The sequence below is a fragment of the Struthio camelus genome, chromosome 2 (assembly GCF_040807025.1).
Source record: "Struthio camelus isolate bStrCam1 chromosome 2, bStrCam1.hap1, whole genome shotgun sequence".
Lineage (NCBI taxonomy): Eukaryota > Metazoa > Chordata > Aves > Struthioniformes > Struthionidae > Struthio > Struthio camelus.
In genome coordinates this window covers 19,128,801-19,152,129 of record NC_090943.1, presented here as the reverse complement: position 1 = coordinate 19,152,129, position 23,329 = coordinate 19,128,801, and the positions used below count along the sequence as shown (strand labels likewise).

General features: G+C 42.2%; 1 protein-coding gene across 1 annotated transcript; it reads right to left on the bottom strand.

Moving 5' to 3' along the window:
* Positions 1-547: 547 nt before the first annotated feature.
* On the bottom strand, positions 548-9,592 carry LOC104147233 (patched domain-containing protein 3). The gene is made up of 4 exons (XM_009679774.2): positions 8,763-9,592; positions 8,470-8,591; positions 6,610-6,755; positions 548-2,825 (listed from the first exon to the last, which is right to left on the bottom strand). Exons 1-4 carry the CDS (start codon positions 9,486-9,488, stop codon positions 1,222-1,224), a joined length of 2,598 nt encoding a protein of 865 aa, XP_009678069.2. The 5' UTR covers positions 9,489-9,592; the 3' UTR covers positions 548-1,221.
* Between the last annotated feature and the right edge of the window lie 13,737 nt (positions 9,593-23,329).

Sequence of the window (23,329 nt, the reverse complement as noted above, 5' to 3'; positions counted from 1 at the left end):
AGAAGCAGTATTTTGCCCTGTCTGCTGGGTACACAGATCTCATGCAATGGGTCGAAAATACAGACGGAAGCAGCAATCCACAGCTGCAGATGAGACTGAATGATATACAGTCCCTAGCCCCTCCTTTTCCAAAATTACAAACATTAGCTACCGCTGTTCATTTGAGCTCTAGCAAGTAGCTCATTAAATTAATGAAAAATTATGTGCTGTCTTTGAATTCAGTGTCTTGTCCCTACAGGTTAAAAATAACATGTCATTTATTATCAAGTCTTATTTCCGGTGAAAGCTCTTGGCCTTCTGCAGGTGGTGCATAACAGGAAAGGGTTGTCACAGAGTAACACAATTGCATTTATGGGTGTCTGGTTTTAGAATTGACCATCTTAAACCTCAGTTCCTTTTTCATCAATGAGGGCTTGAGGTGGCATCTTTCTAGTGCATCCTTGCCCTGTCAGGCCACAGCACACATGTACCACAGTGGTTACTCAAGAGTTCCATGCAAGTTCCACCCATATAGTTTATCCCTTCAGAAAATGGAGCCAACGGCACCTAACACAAACTTATTTTAATAACGTTTTTTTTAATCTTAGCAAGAAAACCATGCACCAAGAAAAGGATTTTAATACAAAATAGGTAAGTTTGTCTTCCCTCAGGGACCCTCGCGCCCGAGGAGCCTGTGTAGACTAAGTCTGCTGAAGGCTTATGAACGCTTGCCGTCTGAGACGGTTCTGACCCACCCTCTTGATAACGTTGCAATAGAACCCCAAGGTTTGTGACTCGTGGGGAAAGTTGCTGTTAGGCACGCTGCGGGGCTGATTTCCATCATCAAGATAAAAAGCCAGGAGATGCAAACAATCAGGAGTTACTCTTCCTTCATATGTGCGTTCCCTGACAAACCTGTAACAGTACATGGAGCTGGTACAATATTCAACGTTTCTAATCATTTTAGCTTCAACTCAGTCAGTAAATAATTCACAAAAAAAGTTTTATAACATGAAGATTACAAAGCCAAACAAAAATTAGTAAATGCCAAAAAAAAGGTTACAAATCCATCCTCTGCGTATTTTAATTTCTCCTTCTGTTACTTGCTGCATGGCTTTTCTTATGACTGTACTGCTCTGTTGTGAGAAAAATAAAAGAATAAATACATTTTTCATATTCTCTTAAGGTTACGGCTTTTTAGTCTACACAAATGTAAAATATACATTTAAGCTATTAACTTAGTTATGGACAGTCTTTATCTTCCCTAAACCTAGTCTGCGGCTTGAGGACTTCTCCAGATAATTTACTGTGGGGTGATCTGCCAAAATTTCCAAAAAAGGTTAAAAATACTGGGATAAAAACAAGACCATGAAGAGCCCCAAACAAAATAACAAGAAACATAATCTTAAAAAACGTTCTAAAGATGTAGGTTTTTGCTGCAGCCAAGACAACTACTCCTAATATAGTAGAAATCGCACCTTGTAATACCGGGTAGCCCAACAGGTGCAGAGCTTCTACTGCCCTTTCATTCGCTGATGGCTTTTCACTTGAAACAAAGGCATAGGAAATATGAGCAGAAAAATCTACTGAAAATCCTATACAGATGACAAGGTTGATCATGGATATGGAATCTAGATTGACACTCCAAAACGTCATGAACCCAGCAACACCAACTATAACAGAAGCTATAGCAAAAGTTACCCACAAGCAACAAAATGGGTTGGGAATAAGCAAGAGAGAGACAACGAGCATCGCCCCAGCAGCAATGAGAACGTTCTGAATGGTGTTCTGCACTATGACCAGGTACTGATCGTAGTAGATAAATGCTGGGTGGTACACCATTAATGGAATATTGCACTGCTTGGCTGTGTCTCTTAATTGGTTTAAAAGATTTTTCTCATCAACAGCTGAGGTAACATTCACAGTTTGGATGAAGAAACGTGAAGCTTCTATTTTATCATGAGTCTTGTTAATGTCGGACTCAAAATCTGGATAATTCTGGAACAGTATAAATAAATAATTAATGAAACGATCCTTGCTATTTATATCCATTGAGGCACCTTCAGCGATTTTTGTGTATACAGTCAGCCATGACTCTGTCAGGTTCTTATCTACATATGAAATGCCCTCCAAGCTCTGCATGCAATTCTCAATGGCCATTCGAACAGACTTATTCCAGTATTCTACACTTTCAGTAATCACAGCCATGACCCTGGGTCCATATTCTGAGAAATATTTGTTATCATCATCATAGTATGGAATAACGTAAGAGTCATCACTAGCCAGATTTCGAAGATCTATGCCTTCCCTGATCTGAGTGCATCCATAAATACTACCAGCCAGATATGCTCCATACAGCAACACCACAAGTAGCTTGACCCATTTATTTGTAAAGAAAGGACCATAATGGCTTTCAAAGAATTTGTTCATTACGTGTCCACTTTCAGGCTCAGATGACTCACCAGAACAGCTGCCTATACAACATGCGTTGTACAAGCAGGACTTTCTATCTTTACCTGTTTTCACAGGCATGCAAGTTAACCAGTGTCTGTTTCCTTTCTCCCTTTTATGATTTAGTACGAGAATCGCCCCAAAGAAGGTCATGGTATATATATAGCAGAAGACAAAAGCAGTGCCTGTGTAGAGGCAAAATGATCTCACAGATGGAAAAGCAGTCCAGGTGCCAATGAAGAAGGCTAAAACATCTGTGAGAGTAGTAATTGTAACAGAAACCGCTGCCTCTGCGTAAGTCTCAGCCATTCGAGTTTTAGTGTCCGATTTGCTTCTTTCCCTTGCATTTTTCTCCCAGCAAGCGATCATGATGAACATGTCATCAACACCAACTCCTGCAAGAAGAGAAAAAAGTTAACACAGTACTGCACATGGCAGCTTCTGCTAATTACCAACAAGAGTACAAAATAAATAGCATTTAAGCTAGCAAAGAATTTTAAGAAAGCCATGATACTAGCATTGCTTTAGTACCGATGGAAGTTAAATAGATATAGGAAAACAGACCCTTGGTATGCAGCTGAATTTATTACATTTCAGAAACTCAGAGTGACCTGATGGACTGTTGATCCCTCCCCCTACTGTGCTATAAGACTGAGCATATCTAGTCTATCAAGTGTTTTGCGTATGCTCTCCAATCGTCATGTAAATATACAGATTAAAATACATTGATTATTCTGATGATTAACTATCCCTACAGTTAGAAGTATCTCCTACTGGTGTCTTTTCTTCATCATTTTTGCAAATTAGGCCAATAATTTCTTGCTCTCTGTATTCAGCAGACAGGGAGAACAGTTGCAATCATATTGGAGAACAGTTATCCCAGCTTTCCAGTGATTCCCCCAGTGGAAAGCTCTTTGCTTTCCACTGATCTTCTCTCCAGTTTATCTTAGGGCATTTATTCATGACCTCTGCAACCAGGCTAGACTTTTATATTTATGCTACTTCTTGACCGCCTACTTTCATTGTGATTCTTATTTTTCAAATTACTTTCCTATATTCATTTATCTTCACATTTATATCGATGTGCCAGCATATATTACTCAGTGATGTCCTGGGAAGCCCTGCCAGGAAGACGCTGGGTTCTTGACTAGAGCTTTTACTAAGAAGCAAGAGTGAACGAGTAGAAGCTGGAACAGAAAGGCTCAAATTAGTTTCTCCCCACTCTTCTAACTCTCAAGATTTTAATCACAAATCTTTCAGTATTTTGCCAATGTTACTGTATCAAGAGCTCTTTCATTCTCTGAAAATTAATCATACAAAAAGAGGATGCAAGACCACATGAATTTAGGAACAGGCATAGATAACATAGCTGAGCATAAAAGAATAGATGAAATCAGTATATACTGCATGCCAAAATAATGGTCACTATATGCTCAAAGACTGGTTATTTGTAAAAACTGGGAAGACATGCTGGTCAGAGGCATTCAGGACAAGTACTAGTCAATGTTTTAATCAACAAAACAGAAAATATACTTAAATTCCAAATGAGAGCAGGTGTGGGGGGGAGAGGTCAATTCACAGCGAGTTTGATAAGCTGGAGACATACTAATTTCATTGCTTTCAGAATTGCAGTATTATGTACAATGCAAAAAAGGACTGCACTTGAAGAAAAAAATAACTGTACAAATATAGAAGAGAATAACTGGTTAAGTCGCAGTACTGCAGAAATGCATATGGTTGAAGGGGGGAAGGAGAGGAAGTGGAGAGCTAGACCACAAACAGACAAGTGAACAGCGTGATGTGCAAAAGACGGCAAGAATGCATTAGCAGGAAAGACATGGATGGGTGCTGGTCCATGAATACAGGCAGATTAATGGCAGGCAGCTGAAAGTGCTTTTTATCTCTGGCTGTCCTCCTTGAGCCTTCCCCAGAAATTGCATTCTGTGTGACATGTACAGCTGGTATATTTACATAATGCAAACTTTGTCTGACCTTAAAAATACTGCAAATTAGGAGCTGCTGTAAGTACAGTTCTGTTTTCCCTGCTATGGGCAAGATTACCAGAAAAGAGGTGGAGCAGATAGCTGAGGCTGTATCATCTCTTTGATATCAATGTTTGCACTTTGAAGGGTAGCATGATAACAGTCCTCTAATGAATAAAGGATCGTTAAAAAAAAAGATTAATTTATACGTATATGGAAGAACAAGGAACAATCAACTTAATTACAGATATGAAATGTATCTTAGGTATCAGCAAAACGCTGAAAGTCCTTCAGCTAATTAAGTAGGGGAAAAATTCCTGTTTAATTCCCAGTAAGTTCTTAAAAACATTTGAGAAGAGTGGCTTAGTTAGAAGTTATCCTGCCTCATAGCGTGGGGGTGCAACCTCATGAGGTTCCCTCCAGGCCCCACCTTCTATGATTTCAGTGAGATGGTGTTCTTAAAAAGGCACCTGCCATGATACAGCGATTAAGTAGCAATCTCAGCACCCAGTCTCCCTGCCCATGCCTATACCTTGTAACTGTGAAGGAAGCCTTGAAAACGTAACCTGAACAGACTAGAAACAAACTGTGTAAACCCACAAACCCAAACTAGAAAAATATACAGAACTTTCATTCTAAAGAAATCTCATGATTTTTAACCAGGATCTAAATGCTTCTAAATGCTTGTGACTGAAACCAGGAACAAGATAAGGAGGAAAGTCAAAAGGCAGTAGATGCTGCAGAGCCAGACAGTTCTGGAAGGCAGGCAGGCTTCAAATGTAATCCGTGTGCCTTAATCTAAGGAAGAGGAAGTTTGGCACTTTATCTATTAAGATCTAAAGAAATCGATTTAAGCCCTTTCTCAGGTATATAGAAGGGTCTTTGTTATAGAGTCTTTGCATTCAGTGAGCAATTCAAAAGCAAATACAAAATGCATTTGAATTGTACAGGTTAACAGTGTGCCCTAAACAGCATTTGCATGAGATATCCAATATGAGCTAGAGTTTCTATCAGCCTAAGAGTTCCATTTACTTTCCTCAGCATGAGATTAAGACCAGGACAGCATCATATGAATTTATAGTACAAGAGAGCAGGTAAGGATTATAAAAGAACTATTTCATTTGCAGCAACGTTACCTAATGATACTTAGAAAGTTCTGCATTGGTGCAACTGTGATGTTATGATATTTAAGTAACTACGTCACGTTTTTGAGGAGAGCTGATTGTGAAAATGGTGTATCTCTTCAACTTTATATCAAAATGAAATTTAGTACATAGTCATTTTGCACAGGAAATTTCGTATCTACCAAAACAAGACGAATTTCCTGTTTGAAATTACAGACAATCTTGCTCGTTACTTAACCTATACAAGCTAGGCCTAGCTTTATCTGACCAGGGACTACATTCTTCACATAGAATACAAAGACTTACGGTAATTTACTTTAGATATTCACCTCACAATACACGTACTGGATTAAGGCAATGCTAACGTAGTGTAATTTGCACGCTGGACACATGTTCGGCGGTGTTCTATGTTGGCCTGCCTTGAAACTGATTAAAAGCAGACAGACGGGGGATTCTCACTGTACTGCAAAAAGAGGTGGACAAATAGTTTTGGGAAGAGCTCTCTATCTGCTTGAATTGCAGAAAGTTGTCCCATAGGAACACTACTAACAAGTATTTTAGGGTAGACAAACTATTATGCAGAGCTAACTATATAAATAAATGGTTATGGCTTTAGAAAACAGCAAGGGCTGATACAGAGGAAAGTGGTGAAAGAACTCTGCAGAGCTCAACTGAACTATCACTGCTAAAATATTAGCGCTATTAGTAAAATCAATTATTTATCAGCATGACTAAATTCACAATGACACTAAAATAATGCTGGAAATGCTAACATTATCTTCTGATCGTTTACAGCTTTCATGCCGTAGCACTGGAATTACAGCGGGCACTATTTTCTGTGAAATGCAGCCCTTCTGCCAGAGCAGAACTGCAGCTTCCCAGGCTGTGTGTGCCAAGCTGAATGGTTCCCCAGTCTGCAGGAGGGCAGAGGAAGCCGCGTGTGCTCCTGTCTCCTCCCCACATGCAGGACTGAACGTCGCATGATCCCATACTCATATCATAAAAGAGTAACACACTCATGTTAACTCTGCTTTTTTCTTCTTATCTGTGTCTGACTCACTTTTGCTACTTACCTAGAATAAGAAATGGTGCATTTGCTACAGTGACGACAAATGGTACTCCACAGTACAGCATCAATCCGAAGCTGCTTAATACAGCTAAACCAGCAGAAACCACTCCACAGCATGCAAGCCAGATATTATTTCTTATACAGCTCAGTCTGAAAATATTTTAAGGAATACCTTAGTTATATGTCAAGTATTTCACTAAGCAGATTGGCATTACAAGTGAAGATTCCACATAGAAGTGGAAGTTATCCTGTTTCTGAAGAGAGCTTGATGATACCCAGTATTTGTTAGGACAGCACCAAAGCATCAGGGAAAGCATTCAGCATGAATTTATTCAGCCATTTTTCAGGTTGTTGACTATTTCTGAATGGTAAGAGAACCTCTTACTTCCAGGGCAAGACGATAATCTTACAAGCTTCCACTGATGCAACCACATCCTCTTCTGGTTGCATCTTTTGGGGATGAAACATGATTTTCATATACCTAAAAAGCTAGCGAGGCTGGAATTGACAATGGTTGAAACCGTCCATCAGTCACTAATCTCTGCATAGCACAGCTGCCTAACTCTTGAGAGCTCAAGTAACATCGTAGAGAGAAAATCCAAGGGGTGTATGTATGGATGTGTGCTGGTGGAACCAGCCTTGTTCTGTCTGTGTTCCGAAACGACTGGACCGTGAGCTGGCTTTGTAGCCAAAAACTGTATAGTCTAATAAGCACAATGCTGCACGGAAACACTAAGACAATAAGCCCACCCTTTAAGCAGACCTTAGTTTCTCAAAAACAGCATGTAAACGCTGTAGTACAGCTTTCAAACGTACAATGATTCACCTTCCACCAGCACAGAGAATGGGCAGAACAAGCTCTTTGCAGGCAGTGGGTAAGGCTTAGATTCTACTAGCAAGGAGAATGCCTAAAGCTGTACCCAGGCTTACTGCAATTTGTGAAGTTGGTGTTGATTCATCTATATCTTAAGTGACTAGGTGGTAGAAGAAAGATGCAAGCAGATCTTAACATGGTACATTTCCTCCTCCCTCCCCTGCTTACTTCTTCTTTATAACTGATCTTTAAAAAGAATTAACATTTGGTGGGCATGATGAGAACAGAAACTACAAGCGAAGCAGACAAAGAAGTAAAATAACTTTAGAAATAACACCATTTATTCTTTCCTTCCCTCTAAATGTTGACTTTTCCGTTTGATTTTTCTATTTTTTTTTTCTGTGAATGTCTCCACTGTATATGCCAAACTGACCCGGTGAGTTTTATTCAATAAAGCCAGAACACTTGCAGAGACTAATGCTGCAGTACCAGCTGGCTAGATCCCAGTTTTGGTATTAAAGCCCCCTTTCTGCACAGGGTAAAATAGATCCTGATATCTGTGCTGACCTGTTTTCATAACAAAGAATGTTTACTTTGGCATAGTATTTTTCAGTGTCAAAGCTAAAGCACCTCAGAGCTCTTAAGAAGATAAGAGTATAGATTTGTTTCCGTTATTTAAATAGTTCTAACACACGCAAAAGCTACCATTACAAGAAATGGAAGTGAAAGTACATACAGGATTGATGGTTTCAAACAACAGACTAATGGATACCAGTATTCAAGTTGTGCACATCTGAAGAGAACACTTGTTTGGGTTCAAATACCAAACAAATATTTGAACATCAGCCTTATTTAAGCAGATGGGGAATACACACAAGTAGAAGGGAAATAACAAAAGACTATATCTTGCCTATTATTAAATTTCATGTGAAGTCTGCTGCTTCATGAATGATTTCACTTGACAAGAACAGGAACTAATTTAAAGAAAATTCAAGGTAAAGAAGTTTGGACGTTGTTACTCAAAGAGCCATAGCTCAAAAGAAATTTTACCTGAGGCAAGAGACGATCGAAAAGGTTATCGTCAAAAAATACGTTACGGAAAACAGCGGGATCACTGTCTTAGTGTTTCCTTCAAACTCCTTCTGTCTGGACAGCGAGGTAAAGTAAGTCACCTGCCACGAAAAAAATAATACAAGAATTAAGCAGTTCCCCCCCTCCCCTTTCCACGTCTCTTCAGGCGCGTAGGCAAGCGATGTTAAACGCTATCCGGGGCCACGAACACCCCTCCGCGCCCCGCCCGGCAGCCGGGCTGCGCGCAACGCTCCGCGGCGGCGGCCGCTCACCTGGATGGAGGAGAAGTTCAAGCCGCGCACCAGCTCGGCGATGCGCCGGGGGAAGTCCTCCAGCCAGCGGCGGCCGGGATCCTCGGCCGCGCCGCCCTCCCGCAGGTAATAGAGCAGCCTCAGGGCCCGCGCCGCCAGCAGCCGCCCGCCGCCGCCCGTCCGCCCGCCGCCCAGCGCGTTCCCCAGGAAGATGCCGTCGTGGACGGGGAAGGTGAGGTTGTCCACGGCGGCGGCGCCGCCGCTCAGCAGCGGCAGCAGCGGGTTGGCGGCGACGCAGGCGGCGTCGCGGCGGGCGCAGAGCGCCTCGTAGCCGTCCATGGCGCGCACGGCCGCGTCCAGCCGCAGCACCTCGCCCAGCGCCGGGGCGCTGAGGATGGAGTCCCCCACGGCGATGAGGGCGGCGTAGGCGCCCTCCGTGGGCAGCCGCGAGGCGGAGAATTGCGCCGAGTCGTTGGTGGGGAAGTGGCGCCGCACGAAGTCCCGCTCGGCCTTGGCGGGGCCCTGCGTCGGCGTGAACTGCCCCTCGATGTCGTTCTCCTGCAGCAGCTGGAGGCGGAGGAAGCCGGAGCCCAGCCCGGCCGAGAGCAGCAGCGGCGCCAGCAGGAAGGGCCAGGGGCAGGCGGCCACCAGCCGCCCGAGCCCCTTGAAGAGCCGCGTCAGCGGCCGCTCCACGCAGTCCGTCTTGCTCCAGGAGCAGCCGCCCGCCGGGCGCCGCGGCGGCTCCATGGGCCGGCGCGGGGCGACAGCCGCCTCTGCCTCTCCTCACGCTCGGGCGGGAGCCGGGCGATGCGGCGAGCGGCGAGGCGCCTTGTGCCGCCGGCGGCGCGGAGCGGGCGCGCCTCCCTCAGCGGGCGCGCCTCCCTCAGCGGGCGCAGCCCAGTGCGCCAGCGGCGCCGCGGCCGCGCTCCTCCGCCTCCCGCGATGACTCGCGGCGGCTCTCTGGGGCGGTGCTCTTCCCGCCCCGCCGCCTCCGGGGCCCTTCCCGTGCAGGGCCGGGGTGTGGGGGGGGTCCCGCCCTGCGCGGGAAGGGGCCCGGGGGTCGCGCTGCCGGATGAGGCGGCGGCGGCCGCTCGTGTGGGGGCCGCGGGCTTGGGCGGCCGTTGGGGGACGGCGCGGCGGGTCCAGCGGCAGGAAGCTGAACCTCGGCGCTGAAATGAGAAAACACAGAAGTGTCTCCCCGGCGGGCGTTACCGGCTGTAGGCGCGTTATCAAGCGTGAGGGGCCTTTTATCCTTTGAGCTCTTTAATTAAAGATTGGGCTCCGTTACAGAAGGGATTTTGGTGGATGCGTTTTGGGTCTCAAATCGGGAGTAAGGGCGCAGAAGTCTTCTACGGACCAGGGAACGAGCGAGTCGGGGTGAATTTTTAAGAAGCGTTTCACGTGTAGCGCCAGAACTGCTACTACCTCAGAGCCCTCCTCCAGCAAAAGTGAACTTACAGCTTCATTACAAATCCATCGGCTTCAGTAAAAATCTCACTGTTGACAGGAAGTAAAGGAAAGGCAAGCTTTTCGGTATATTACACGTTAGAATACATTTCTGTTCTCGGTCGAGAAGGTCCTTATCTATTCTTGAATTAGAGGAGCAAAGCCCCAAGAGAGTTTCGAGACTGCGGTCCGCATATGTTCAACAGCAAGTTATACATTATACCTCTGTTGAAGGTACAGAGCAACCGTGACTACCAGTCTTTGTCATTGCTACCTACCTGGTTGCATGCTTAAAATTCACTATTAAAAATCAGCGTGAAAGCAAATGTAACAGTAAAGGTTGTTTTTTTCTTTTTAATTAAAGTTTTTGCCCAAATTTTCACTTGCTTGCAGTTTTGGCATCACGTGGCTGGGAGCAGCCTTGCGGGGCTTGTAACAGAAACCACTGTTATGTTTGGAAGCCTGACTCAGTTCCTGGAAATACTTATTTGTCCAGTGGGACTCACTGTGGGAACGCAGCCCCTGCTGGCACAGAAGTCTGTGCTATGCCTATGGGCTGGCTGTTCCTTTTCCAGCTGCTAAATACAAACAGGCCCTCCAGTCCTCTCTCTGTCTTTCATGCAAAGTCTAATCAGTGGAGTTTCCAGCTGCCTGATGTCGTCAGTCCTAAAGCACAGAGCTAGACCAGGCTACGCAGAGGGGACGGTGTCCGTGCTGGGAGGAGCACCAGGGGACCCCAGGCATCCCCCGCTAAGCTGAAGTGCATCGGTTGCCACTCTCTGGGCTACGTTCCTAAGTGTCCCTGTGCTTATTCCTGTCACTTCTCCTGCTGAATGAGACAAACGTTCTGGCAGTAAAAGGTTATTTGCTTGCGAGGAAAAACTGAAGTAATCAGATTTTTGTGGATATCAGTGCATCAGCAGCTGATCTGGGACAAACTTAGGGCACTCTGTTGCTCACTTTCCCCAGTTGTTTATATACCTCTGTGCTAAACACTCAGTTTACTCATTATATAGATGAGTAAAATGTTATATAACTGTAGTAAATTCTATCTCTGTGAGCCGTAAAATGATACAATGAATTATATTGAATAGTTTATGAAGAAAACCTTTGTAGCATGCAAATATTTAACCTTGCTGCCTCTGCAAGATACTATCCGATTCTTTTCCTTAACTGTTACGTGGAGCCGAGTTCAACACTTCTGTAAGGTCTGGGAAGGAAAGTGTGTGTCTCCAGGACTTCTGCAGAATCTTTACGCATATAACTTGAAATTTGAAATATAAACTAAAAGTATAGATTTACTTTCCAGGCTCCAGATCAAGAAGATGATAGCTACCGTGTGGGAGGCCTAAGAGCCATTAACATCTATGAAAACAACAGTAGTGTTGTTTAGCTTATTAACTAATTGACTATTAATTGAACCTTTTACTCATATAACACTAGCCTGAGTGATCATAACAACACTTTGTTTTCAGTGTGAGTAAGGAGGCTTCAATATGGATAATAATATTTACAGAGAGTTGTAAAGTTTTGGAAGTAACAGGCAGAAACCGTGTTCTGAAAATCATTTCCTGCTACAACAGAGTTGTTTCCCTGAGAAGCTCTTGCTTATACAGAAGGCAAGATGGACTGCTTGACTGAGTTATTCTTAAGTAAAATAAACTGTTGGAGATGGTTTAAGAGGCGTTCTTGTGGGTTGTGTCAAGTTATGCTAAAGCATGGAATTATGTTGTCCAAACTCAAACTACATTTGATATTTTGTGGGAGGGACTATACCATAAGCTATTCAAGTGGCACTTAACATTGTAAGAGGAGACCTTTAAACAAGTTCAGAACCTAAGGATAAAAAAGCTAAGGAATTTAAATCCTTCAAATCATTATAGACCCTATAATTTGAATTTTAAAGGGATATGTGCTCCTCAGAGCTGTGAATGTACTCCTTAGTCAAGGAAAGTCTTATCCTTGCTACAGGTGATGAAAGCGTTCAGTAACATGCAAGACCTTGCTAGTTTAGGAAATGCTTAAAATGTGAATGCTTACTTATACTAAGTTCAGTTTGTGTGCCTGCTTAATAATCTCTTCATCCACATTACAGCAGCTATGAATTGTGTAAAATATATATAATGTATATAATTCTCTGTATAATGCACGTTCTATATTTAAGTTTCAAAGCCTAGCAAATCCACAGTGCATTAAGGATACAAAAAAATAAACATTAGTGTATGGCAATTCATCAGTACTGTTTTGTTGCTCATTTTACAGGTAGGCTGTCACCAAACAGTTTAACTATGTGTTCTCCGTGCCTCTGGAATCATGCTAATTAAATATTACTTCTGTTCAAATACACCAGATGCACCTATGCACATAAATTACAAGTGGTGTTAACTGCATTTTAGGACCTCATTGTGCTTCGCACAAATATCTGGATCTTCATAGGAGCTCTTATTGTCCTCTGGGAAGAAGAGAAGGTGCAGAAGTTTTTAAAAAGGAAAATATATTTCTGAGGGAATCGTTAAAGGATGAACAAGCACGATTGTAATTAGAATTACCTTCTAAGGCTGCATATAGTTGACAATGAGAAAGCCATAAAAAAAACCTTCAGACCACTGGAACAAGCCACACTGTAAGTTTCTGGTGAGCAAAGGATAACCAAACTTTGGCAAAAAAAAACCAAACAAACAAACCTGCATTGGCCTCAGATCCTAAAAACCTGGAAGAACTAAAAAGAAGAAACCAATTTTTAGACCTACCCTGCCAGCCCTTGGGTAGGATTTCAGCAGTTAAGTACCTTTATTTGATTCACTAGCCATGCCTGCAGTATACACACAGGTGGTATTTCATAACAGCAGTGTCCTTTTATGTGAACAGCTAATTGAAAATTCAGGCTTATAGGCCTAAAATTCAAAGTTGCTTCCTTTATTTCTGGGTTTATCCATTCCTGGATGATAGACTTGGACAGAACCTCTCCTACGCTATGTTATCTTCATTTGTTAGGATATGAGAACTTGAAGAGCCATTGTAGAAATGCAAGAGCTGTCGTCAGTGTCTTTCTTCTGTACGATATGATGACAATTGTTTAATCACTGCTGGCAGCCCCTTTTGGGATGCTGGAGTACTTAAGTTTTTATTCTAATAGGATGCCATGCTGTTGAAACTTCTATTATAACGCTGGTACCATCCTCATTAGTTAGCAGCAATAGTGTCTTATAAGAGTTTTCAGGCGGGGTAGACCAATACAGAAAAAACTCTGGAAATCCTAAATGATGATCTGGAGACTTCTACAATGAGGTTTTTCTTCCTTATCCATATTACACAGTCATTTCTCAAAGTAGGCCACCTAAAATAAGTCCTGTAGGAAAAGAGCAGAGTCCAGTGAAACTCCGCAAACCTGTGCATGTTCTAGCAGATGACCACTGATGGCAGAAAGAAAATGCAGGCTGAACAGTGGAAATTGGTACTTAACAATTTTGTCATAAGATGAGATAACTGCTTAATGGATTAACATCATCCAGAACAGACTTCTGGTGGACTAATGCAGTCCAGCCAGGTTCTTTTTGTACTGGGAGAACAAGCTGTTACCGCTTTTCTTTCCCACACACCTTGCAATGCAATGGGACGAGTCCCCCAGACGCTAAGGGGACTCTCACTCTGCACTTGGTTTCTACTTGATCTCTCAGTTCACAAGAGGTCACTGTTCAGCATAGTCTCATTTCAGAAACTTTAGGCAGATGAACAGCTCTCCAAGACCCTGGTTCTCAAAACAATACCAACCACGTCAGCTTTCCTTTTCTCATGGGCCACTATAAACATTAATTATAAGCAATCACAAGCTGCTTGTTACTATACATGGCCATCTCAAAAAGCAATTTTGTATATTGTTTCTCTCTCTTGGATCCCATCTTTAACAGGGATTTTGACAGGTGGTACTCGCAAGGTACCTTCCCTGACATTGATTATAATGGCAGTAATCATAATGAATTCTAAAGCAATAATAGCTCCTCTACTATGTGATCTTCTGCTCCTTGCTCAAACTTTTTGACAATTTCCTCATTCTTTCCTTTTATGCAATTAGACGGTTTCATTTTGGATCATCTGTTTTTAATCCTTCTCAGAAAGGTGGTCTGATGGTTATGTTTTTCAAGACAAGTATCGATTCTATTACGCATGCAATGCCAGACTCCTACTTTGACTGTTTACCATCCTGATCTAAAAAATGATTTTTGTACATTTGAGATTTATTCCTAATGTTAGCATCCCTGTATTTACTGCTTTGGAAGAGAGATTTCCTAAACGCTTTTATTTCCTTTCTTGATGAGTCTAAAAAACTCAATAGCTTTTTTGGCCACTTTTTACTGTGCGAGCATTACCTTCTCTTCATGTCTGCTCAATTGTCAATGGATTATCTAAAAATTGGTCCTCTGCCAGTTTATCCTAGCAGTCTTCTTGGAGTCTGGGTATGGAGATACATGAACCTCTGAAGTTTATGTGCAGATACAGATCTGTTTTTCTCTGGACTTATCTAAACATTAAAAAGGTTATCTTTTCCAGCTGAATAAGTTTTTGACAATTATTTATTGTGTGCTTACAAAACATCATATGACTTACCCCTTGTTCTGAGGACAGATTCTGTTGGTGTGAAGAGCTCTCACTCTAACATGATATTTATCAGTTTAAGGAAACTGAGAACAGAAAGTGGGAAAAGTTATCAGTTTGGGGCCAGATTCATTAAAAGACTTAGATTTCTACAAGTTAAGAGCTACAGCAAATAGCTTTCCGGTGCCTGTCTCCTAGAAAGAAGTTCAGAACTCAGGTAGCTGCCTCAGGACACTGGCAAATGGAAAGGAGAATCAGCAGGAGCTAATGAATGCAAAATGCTGTGCACGGTGGGAGATCTGTAATGCTGCTCAGAGCTGGGGTGGCTGTTTTATGTCTGCAGTTGGAAACTCTTTCTCCTTAGGATAAGAGAGAAGAACGATCTACAACTTTTCTTTGCAAGTACAAGTACTAGAAGAGAGTCACTTCTTCTGAAGAATGGCAAGAAGAAGAAATGCCTGTCTGTTACATACTAGCTAATTGGCCAGACACTTATCCAGGATGTGTCACATCTGTGTTTAATTTTCTCATCAGCCAGAGGGTGTTCAGATCACTGTCACTTAACAATATGAAAAACACCAGGCTGCAGGGTATTTTTTGGAGTCGGAAAGATGCTTTCTGTCATTGCCGTTGTGCAAACCTCTAGGCACCAATAACATGGGCATTTTTGTTGCTTGCGCATTATGATCTCTAAACCTTGTTTCAAAGTCTTTTTTTCTTCAGCTCACGGTTCCCTATTTTGTAAGCTTTACTGAGAGAGCAAATATAGTAAGAAGTACACAATCAGTTTATATGATTTGCTCCCGGGCAGAAGAAGAATACTTAGTGCTGCAATAATAAATACAGCAGACTTAGGAAAAACAGTTAAGGAGAGGAGAATGAAGTCTAGTGTTCTCTGATCCTTGCTCCCAAGGCGTCTTGTATGTTCTCCATTTTTTTATTTGATAAAAAAAAACAGGACTAGTCCCATGTGCAGTAAATGTGCAGTTCTTCTGGCTTTTTGAAGTCTCTTTTCCACCTCCTTTACCACATCAGAGTAGTTAATACCTTTCTATCGAGGGCATGCTCATGGAAAGCAGAAGATGGAAATCTGAAGATCTTTTGGTAAAAAAGATTGAACCGGAGTCTTCCAGTTCCCCATGTGTGCTCCAATCCCTCTGCTACCAAGTGAAAAGAGGATTGTAGCCATCAGTGCTGGCAGGTAGGTTTAAAAGGAAAAAGAAGGCAACTTGCATGGGCTCCTGTGAGGGGCTGATGCTTTCTCTGTATGTTAGGCTTGCGCCAAGCTCTCTCTGTGCTGGGTCATGTTCTGGGGCTGAGGGAAGAACGTGGTGTTAGATCCTGAGGCAGGGGCAGGAAAATATGTAGTGACAAATGCCCTTGTTGCATATTTGCATAATACCAAGGTTCATATTTTCTTGAAACTCTGACATGAGATGCCGGATTGAGAGGGCATCTGGGATCACTGGCTCATCTGTAGAGAAGTACTTCATATAATTCCTCTCTGAATGAAAACTCTGCTTTAAAACTGGCTATATTTGTTTCTCCCTTTCCCTGTTGCTGTCAAACTTCATTGTTCTTGTGGTTAGAAGCCTCCACTTATCCACCCTAAACTACTAACTGTGACAACATTGTCCTTTAGACAACATTTTTCCTCACTCGATGTCTCAGCAGTCAGCGCTCCTTTGACCTTTGCTAGGATGAATAAGCTCTTCTTTTTCTCCTTTTGCAAACAAAGGGTAAAGAGGTCAGGATGCTGCGCAAAACTAGTGAGGAGGAATGGGCAAGCAGTCTCGAACCAACCTTGAGTAGAAGTTTGTTCATCAGCCTGGCTGTCCCCAGTACCTGGGGAAGGTGTGTATTGACGAGTGGATTGTGATTGTAGAACAGAGGGATAAACGCTGTGAAATTTCAGGGATGCAGGAACTCTTAGCTCCTGCTCTGTTGTCTGTCCATTATGATTGCTGAACCTAGTTTTCCAGAGGCATTAGTTTTCAAGCTACAACCCTCTATTTTGTAAACCTGGATTTACTAAGAGATCCAACTGTTTGTCATGTTGGTGCTGCTTTGATCTGTAGCAAAATAAAAATAATATTATTTTTAATATTATTATAAATATAATTTAATAAAATTATATTGGATCATAGTGCTGTCCCACTGGTGTGATTAACATCTTTTCTAACTTCATTTACAAGCCAAACCCTACCAGAGCTCTCCTGAAGTCTAATAAATTATTTAAAGAATAGATGGGACACAATTCACAGTTTCTTATATGGGGACTTGTGAGATACATGGCTGAGTAGGTGTGAGACAGAAAAAGCGTCTGCAGCCAAGACTGCATGGGAAAACTAATTCCTTTTCCCGCCCTGAAGTCTGCGGTCCTGCTCAGTTCATCTTTTTAGAGGTAGGCTCAGTCTCTCACTGTCTTTTCCACAGAGGTAGTGCTTTTGTGGTACTTATTTTTGAGGGAAGAGCTGCACTCAGTAACAATAAGAGAGCATGCCAAGCCTTTTATTGCCAGACCTGCAGTTTTTATGTGGCTTCACGCTCTTAAAAGAAGTACCTTCATAGAATAAATTTGTAGGTAGTCGTACATTAAGGAGTCACTAAAGCTGACAAACTCTGAAATCATCTCTATGAGTCTTTATTTTCAAGCTCACATGAATTAAAATTCCCAACAGCTCTGAGATTTTAGAGACCAAGACCTTCTGTGTACTCCTATGTCTTGCACATTATGGTGTTGACATATTATTGTTATAGGTTGACATTATAGAGTATGATATATTACTAGTATTCTGACCTTTCAGAATACATGACACTATTTATAGCCTGGCATTTTATTTGACTGTTTCAGTTGTTTCCATTACATTTAGGAAAAAAATATGAAGATCCTCTTGCGTATTCAACACTGTCAGGTCACAAATGCAATAGGGAAGATTCCAGGAAGTATTTCTGTTTTACACAATTTCTGGTTAAACTCATAGTCATTCATCTAATTTTGGAAAAATCTTAGAGAATATTAGCTGCACAGCAATATACAGCAAAACCACATGAATGAAATCTGATATTTTTAAATACAATAGTAAGTTTTCATCACTGAAAGCAAGGATGCAAAAGCTCATAAAAGCTCCTCAGTGGAGGAGCAGTTTAATGGCAATATAAACAGTCTTATGCTGTCCAGATTGCCCAGTTTAGAGAGGAGGAGTTTTGGAGAAAAATACATGTAATACATGTAGACCTTTAGAACAGAAAAGAGATGGTCTGAAAAAGGCCCCGAGAGGTTTAGGAAAGCAGCTTTGTTTGTTTGTTTGTTTTTCCTAATCTTTCTCTTCTAAAGCCTGATTCAAAAAAGTGAGAACTTAGGGAAAATTAAAAAGAAATTTTGACTAGAATTATTTTCTCACTAAGTGAACAGCACAATCCCTTTCAGAGGTGGCATTGTTTCTGCAGCAGTTCACTCTCTCAGAATATTCTGTGACAATATTCAAAGGTTTTTCTCCAAATTTCCACTACATGGCAGATATATTTCTGACATACTGTAGGCCAAATGTACTGCTAGTCTTTATTAATAATGTGCTCGGTTAAATTATTTTCTATTGACCATTCCTAGAGTTTTCATGTCTATTTTGTGAGCCTTTCCTCTAGAAATATAGGCTTCCTCTGTGTTAATATATTTATATATATCTCTATAAGTTTATCTAAATAAATAAAGACACTATTTATTTGTATATTCTTTATTTATATCCTGAGTCTCTGGAACATAAATTTATTTTTTCACAAGTCAGCAGCACTATTGAATTAATTTTTAACTTTTACTTTTTTTTCTTTTTTTAATAGACATTTCAACAGGTAAAAATGCATGCAAATATTTCAGTGTGCAGAGTGGATCCATTACTTGTACTAGGCAAATGTGCATAATACAAAAGGAAATAATTTGTTTATTTTTATTTCACATAAAAACTCTGTGTGCTGTGTCATATATTTCTCATTCTCAAAGATGGTGTCAATGACCAAGTAATTACTGTCCATATTTAAATTTCTCCTGAATTTCACTCTTCCTCAAGTAACCAACTCCAGCCCCTTTGTTTTCTCTTTGCCTTTAAAATGTCTTGAAATGATGTATCTTTACTCAGCAATGTAAGGAATTCTGATCTCAAAGCATCGAAGTAGGTATAACCTGCAAAACTCACGGATTTGTGGATTTCATGCTGGAGGCCATCTCAGCCTCTCTGCCAGCCCAGTGCCTGAGCTGTGCCTCCTATACACCCTGACACTTTTGCAAACTGTGTTTGGTAATGTGTGGTGCAGCAGTTGTGGCTGGCTGTGGCTCTTCGATATTGCCATTATCTTTCGGGAGAATGTTATTCCCTGCTTCTGCTGCTACAGAGAGTTGGGCTCAAGCATTTCAGCGCTGAGCAGAGAGGGGTGCAACTTGTCCTACTCTAATCAAACACACTTTGGCTGAGGGGAAGGGCTAACAGGGCTTGAATAGCCCGGCAATTATCTTGTTTCCTGATCCCTTGTCATGACTCTAGGAATTCATGGGTTCCCAGGGAAATGCTGAAGTTTGTTTCTGCCTCCTCAGGAGCTGCAGACAACCTCTGGTAATCATCAGGAGGTAGGAAACGGTCTGATTACATGGCCAACCCAGTACATTGGACACAGGTAGGTGTCTATAATTTTACCCTTTCTGAGGCTCGAGGGCCTTACTTATGGCTGTGGCTAGGTGCCTCCACCAACTCTCAATTCAGAGTAAACTTCAAAGAGAAGGTGCTTGTCATTCCTCTCTGTAGGAATCTGGATCCTTGTCCTTGTTCCCTGGACTATTCATGCATTTTACATCAACTTCTAATAGGATAAAAGTATTCCTTGGGGCAAGGCAAGAAACTGGACTTGAGGTTTTTCCACTCCCAGCAAGTCATGCTTCTTCTGCCTTTGTGCATGAAGGCAAAACCTCTCTCCTGATTGTTACGTTGCAATTTGCTGTATCCAAGACCACTTGAACTGAAGAGGAAACTGAGCACAGATCTCCTTTCAAATTGGCAGATGTTCTTTCTGCTAAACTAGTATATAAAACACAGTGACATTGCCACCTCTTGCTGCCAGGCGACATAAAGAAAGCAACTATTGTTTTCTCCCTTTCTTCACACAGATGGTCAATGTTGGGTGTGTACTGTGATTATACTGAGGGTGCGACCCTTCGTGTAGTTCCTGTTTCCCAGTGGGGCTTAGAAGGGATTTGCAGGCCGGATGCGAAGTCGGTTCCATGTGTGCAGAACTGTGGTATTTGGATGTAGAGATTTCAAAGATAAATAGGAAGTAAAAGAATTTTGACTTCCTGGTTAGGCCCCTGCCTTTGAACTTCAGTGTTTAAACTGATATAAGGTTCAAACTGAAGCTTTTTTTGGTTTGGCTCTTTACCTCCTTTACTAACAGTAGAAAACATAAGATGTGTTTTTTTTCTGTGGATTTGCATAGCTGATGAATACACAATGAATACACTTCATGGGAACTGCGACATGATACAGCGAGATAAAGATAAATATTCTTGACCACTGAGTCTCCGTGACCACAGCTAATGCTACCTTTCATATGAGGTTTGAAGCCCCTCCCCTGTAAAACTAGAAGATCTATCTTGAGCAGTGTATCTCCCAACAGTGCCATCTAACCAGTTTTGGGGAGGCTTCTTTAGCGCATCCCTTTTCTTTGCCTAGAAAAGGTATGGTAAATGTAATCGTGCCATTTTTTAATCTTCTGGTTTTGTTTAAAATTATCTTTTGTATTTGAAAGCTCTTTTTCTGTTTGCCTCTTCACCCTCAATTTCCCTTTGCTTAGAATAGGATTCAACTGCTGCTGTATCTAAGCCTGCCTATCTTTTTTACTCAGAGACTCAGTGTAGAATAATTATTTTCTTTGAAGGATAGGCTGTGCTCAATAACGCAGAAACAAACATGTTTTGTTATCTCTCTCTGTGTTAGTGCATTTGTGTCTTCTGAATGTTTAGTAAGACCACAGTCAAACAACATAACGGAATCACAGTATAATTTTGGTTGGAAAGGACCTCTACCAGTCATCTCGTCAAACCTCTGCTCAAAGAAGGGCTAGTTTTGACATTAGATCAGGTTGCTCGGGACTTTGTCCGGTTGAGTTTTGAGTATCTCCATGGATGGAGATTCCAAAGCCTCTGTGTAACTGGTTTTAGTGTCTGACTACCTTAATTGTGATTTTTTTTTCTGTGCATCCTGTGGGAATTTCCTGTGATGCAACTTGTGACTGTTGGCCCTTGTCCGTTCCTGTACACCTCTGAGAAGTGTTTGGCTTCGTCTTTGCTACTCCCTCCCGTTAATGTAGCTGAGGACAGCAAGGAGATTCCCCCCCAGCCTTCTCTTCTCCCGGCTGGAACCAGCTCTCTCAGCTGCTCCTGGTACGTCATGTGCTCCAGGCCCCAGCCACCGTGGTGGCCCTTCACTCATCTCACTCCAATATGTTGATTTTCTGCCCTGTACTGGGGAGACCAACCTTGAACACAATACTGTCCATGAGGTCTCACGTGTGCTGAGTGGAGAATAGTCACTTCCAGTGACATGCTGGCCATGCCCTTGCTAGTACTGCCCACGATGTGGTTGGCCTTCTTCACTGCCAGGTCGTACTGCTGACTCATGTTCAAACACTGCTGACTTATGTTCAGTTGTCTGGGTAACCAGTGCAGATATAAAATAAAATTAACACGTACATTCTTGTGAAATAAGGTGTTAGAGATGGCAGCAAACTCAGCACTCTATTTTCTCAGCTCTGTTTCCAAGCTTGCACTAATGAATATCCCTATCTACTCTGTGTTTCATAGACTGAAGAGATCTCTGTGATTTCTGCCTTTCAAAAAATCCCATAGTCTCAAGTAATTCCCATATACAATTGCAAAGATCTTCTAGAATGATGCCTTTTGAAATAGTGCCATGAGACAGCATTTCATACGAGTTTTCTACTTTCTTGAAAACAATACAAAAAATTTTAACTTCCTTGTTCCATTGTTTGTAACTTTGAGCTTACAAATGAGAAATGATAGTATATTTTAGCTTTGCTTTATTTTATGTTAGTATCATTCTTTAACTTTCATATATTTATTCTTAACCGTCTGCTTTCATAAAGACTTAGGGAAACTGGAATTTCATATTCCTTTGTAAAGTAAAATTGTACTAATAAATTTGATTTTAATAAAAAAAACCGACTGTAGGAGTAGTATAGAAAAGGTGTAAAGCCTCATGGGCAATCCAGTATTGCTTGGATTGCCTATCAGGAAGCTCAGAACTGAATTTCCCGTACTTGCCTATTGCCATAAAGTCCTTGGGCTCAGTAGCTGACCTCTGCTCTGTGGTTTTAGAGAAGTGTTAGAGATGAATAATATGGTTGCTACACAACCAAATATTAGGCTGTGTTGTGATTTTTAATTTAAAACTGTAGAGCTTTGTGCTTACACCAGAGAGAGATATTTGCACTTTCAAATTCTCAGTCAGGGCAGAGATGGCTGATTTCTGCCCCTCTCTTTGAAACTCCAGCACATGGGCATATTTCTTTATCAAGTCTGCTCATGGAAAGGGCTCTGCAAATTGTTTCAGTTGCTGTGGATCCTGGCATTAAAAAAGGGGCCTCAAGAAGTCAGTTATCCCAGTCTTTTTGCCGCAAAGTAGTGTCAGGTGCTATGCCACTTCTGAAGGAAATATGACCACCTTATTCTTCAAAGTGCCCACCATAGTACCCCACAAGGGCAAAGAAATTACCTCCTATCTTATCCTTTCCCCTCCACCTGGGTGCAACAGGACTGCCTAGCCACTAGCTGTTTGCATGCATGAGCGGGTGAAAAAATAGAACTTTAGCTCCTGTGCCAGGCAGTGACAGTCCAGGGGCCTGAGGTTACACAACTGCAGATGATGGGGAAATCCAGCTCTTCAAACCTGTATGTCCCAAGCAAACACCTTAATTATCGAGCTGCAGGCTATTTGCTGGGAGATGTGTGCCCTCTGTGCCTACACTAACCAGTGTGCAAGAAAGGATAAGAAATCAGGGGGCCTTAAGGAAAAGGCACACACAGGAACGATAGTGGGTAGCGTGGAGGTGAAGGCAGCCAGCTGGGAGATGAATTCCTGGTTTTTTCTAGAGCAACTTATCTATCTATACTATACCATGCTGAAGAAAACCCAGAAGTTTTTCTGGCACCAGGACCTCCATGGACCCTGACGGGATACATCCACGAGCGCTGAGGGAGCTGGCGGATGTTATCGCTAGGCCCCTCTCCATCATCTTTGAAAGGTCCTGGAGATCAGGAGAGGTGCCTGAGGACTGGCAGAAAGCCAACGTCACCCCAGTCTTCAAAAAGGGCAAGAAGGAGGAGCCAGGAAACTACAGGCCTGTCAGCCTCACCTCCGTCCCTGGAAAGGTGATGGAACAGCTCCTCCTGGAGGTCCTCACTAAGCATCTGGAGGACAAGAAGGTGATCAGGAGTAGTCAGCATGGATTCACCAAAGGGAAATCATGCTTGACCAATGTGATAGCCT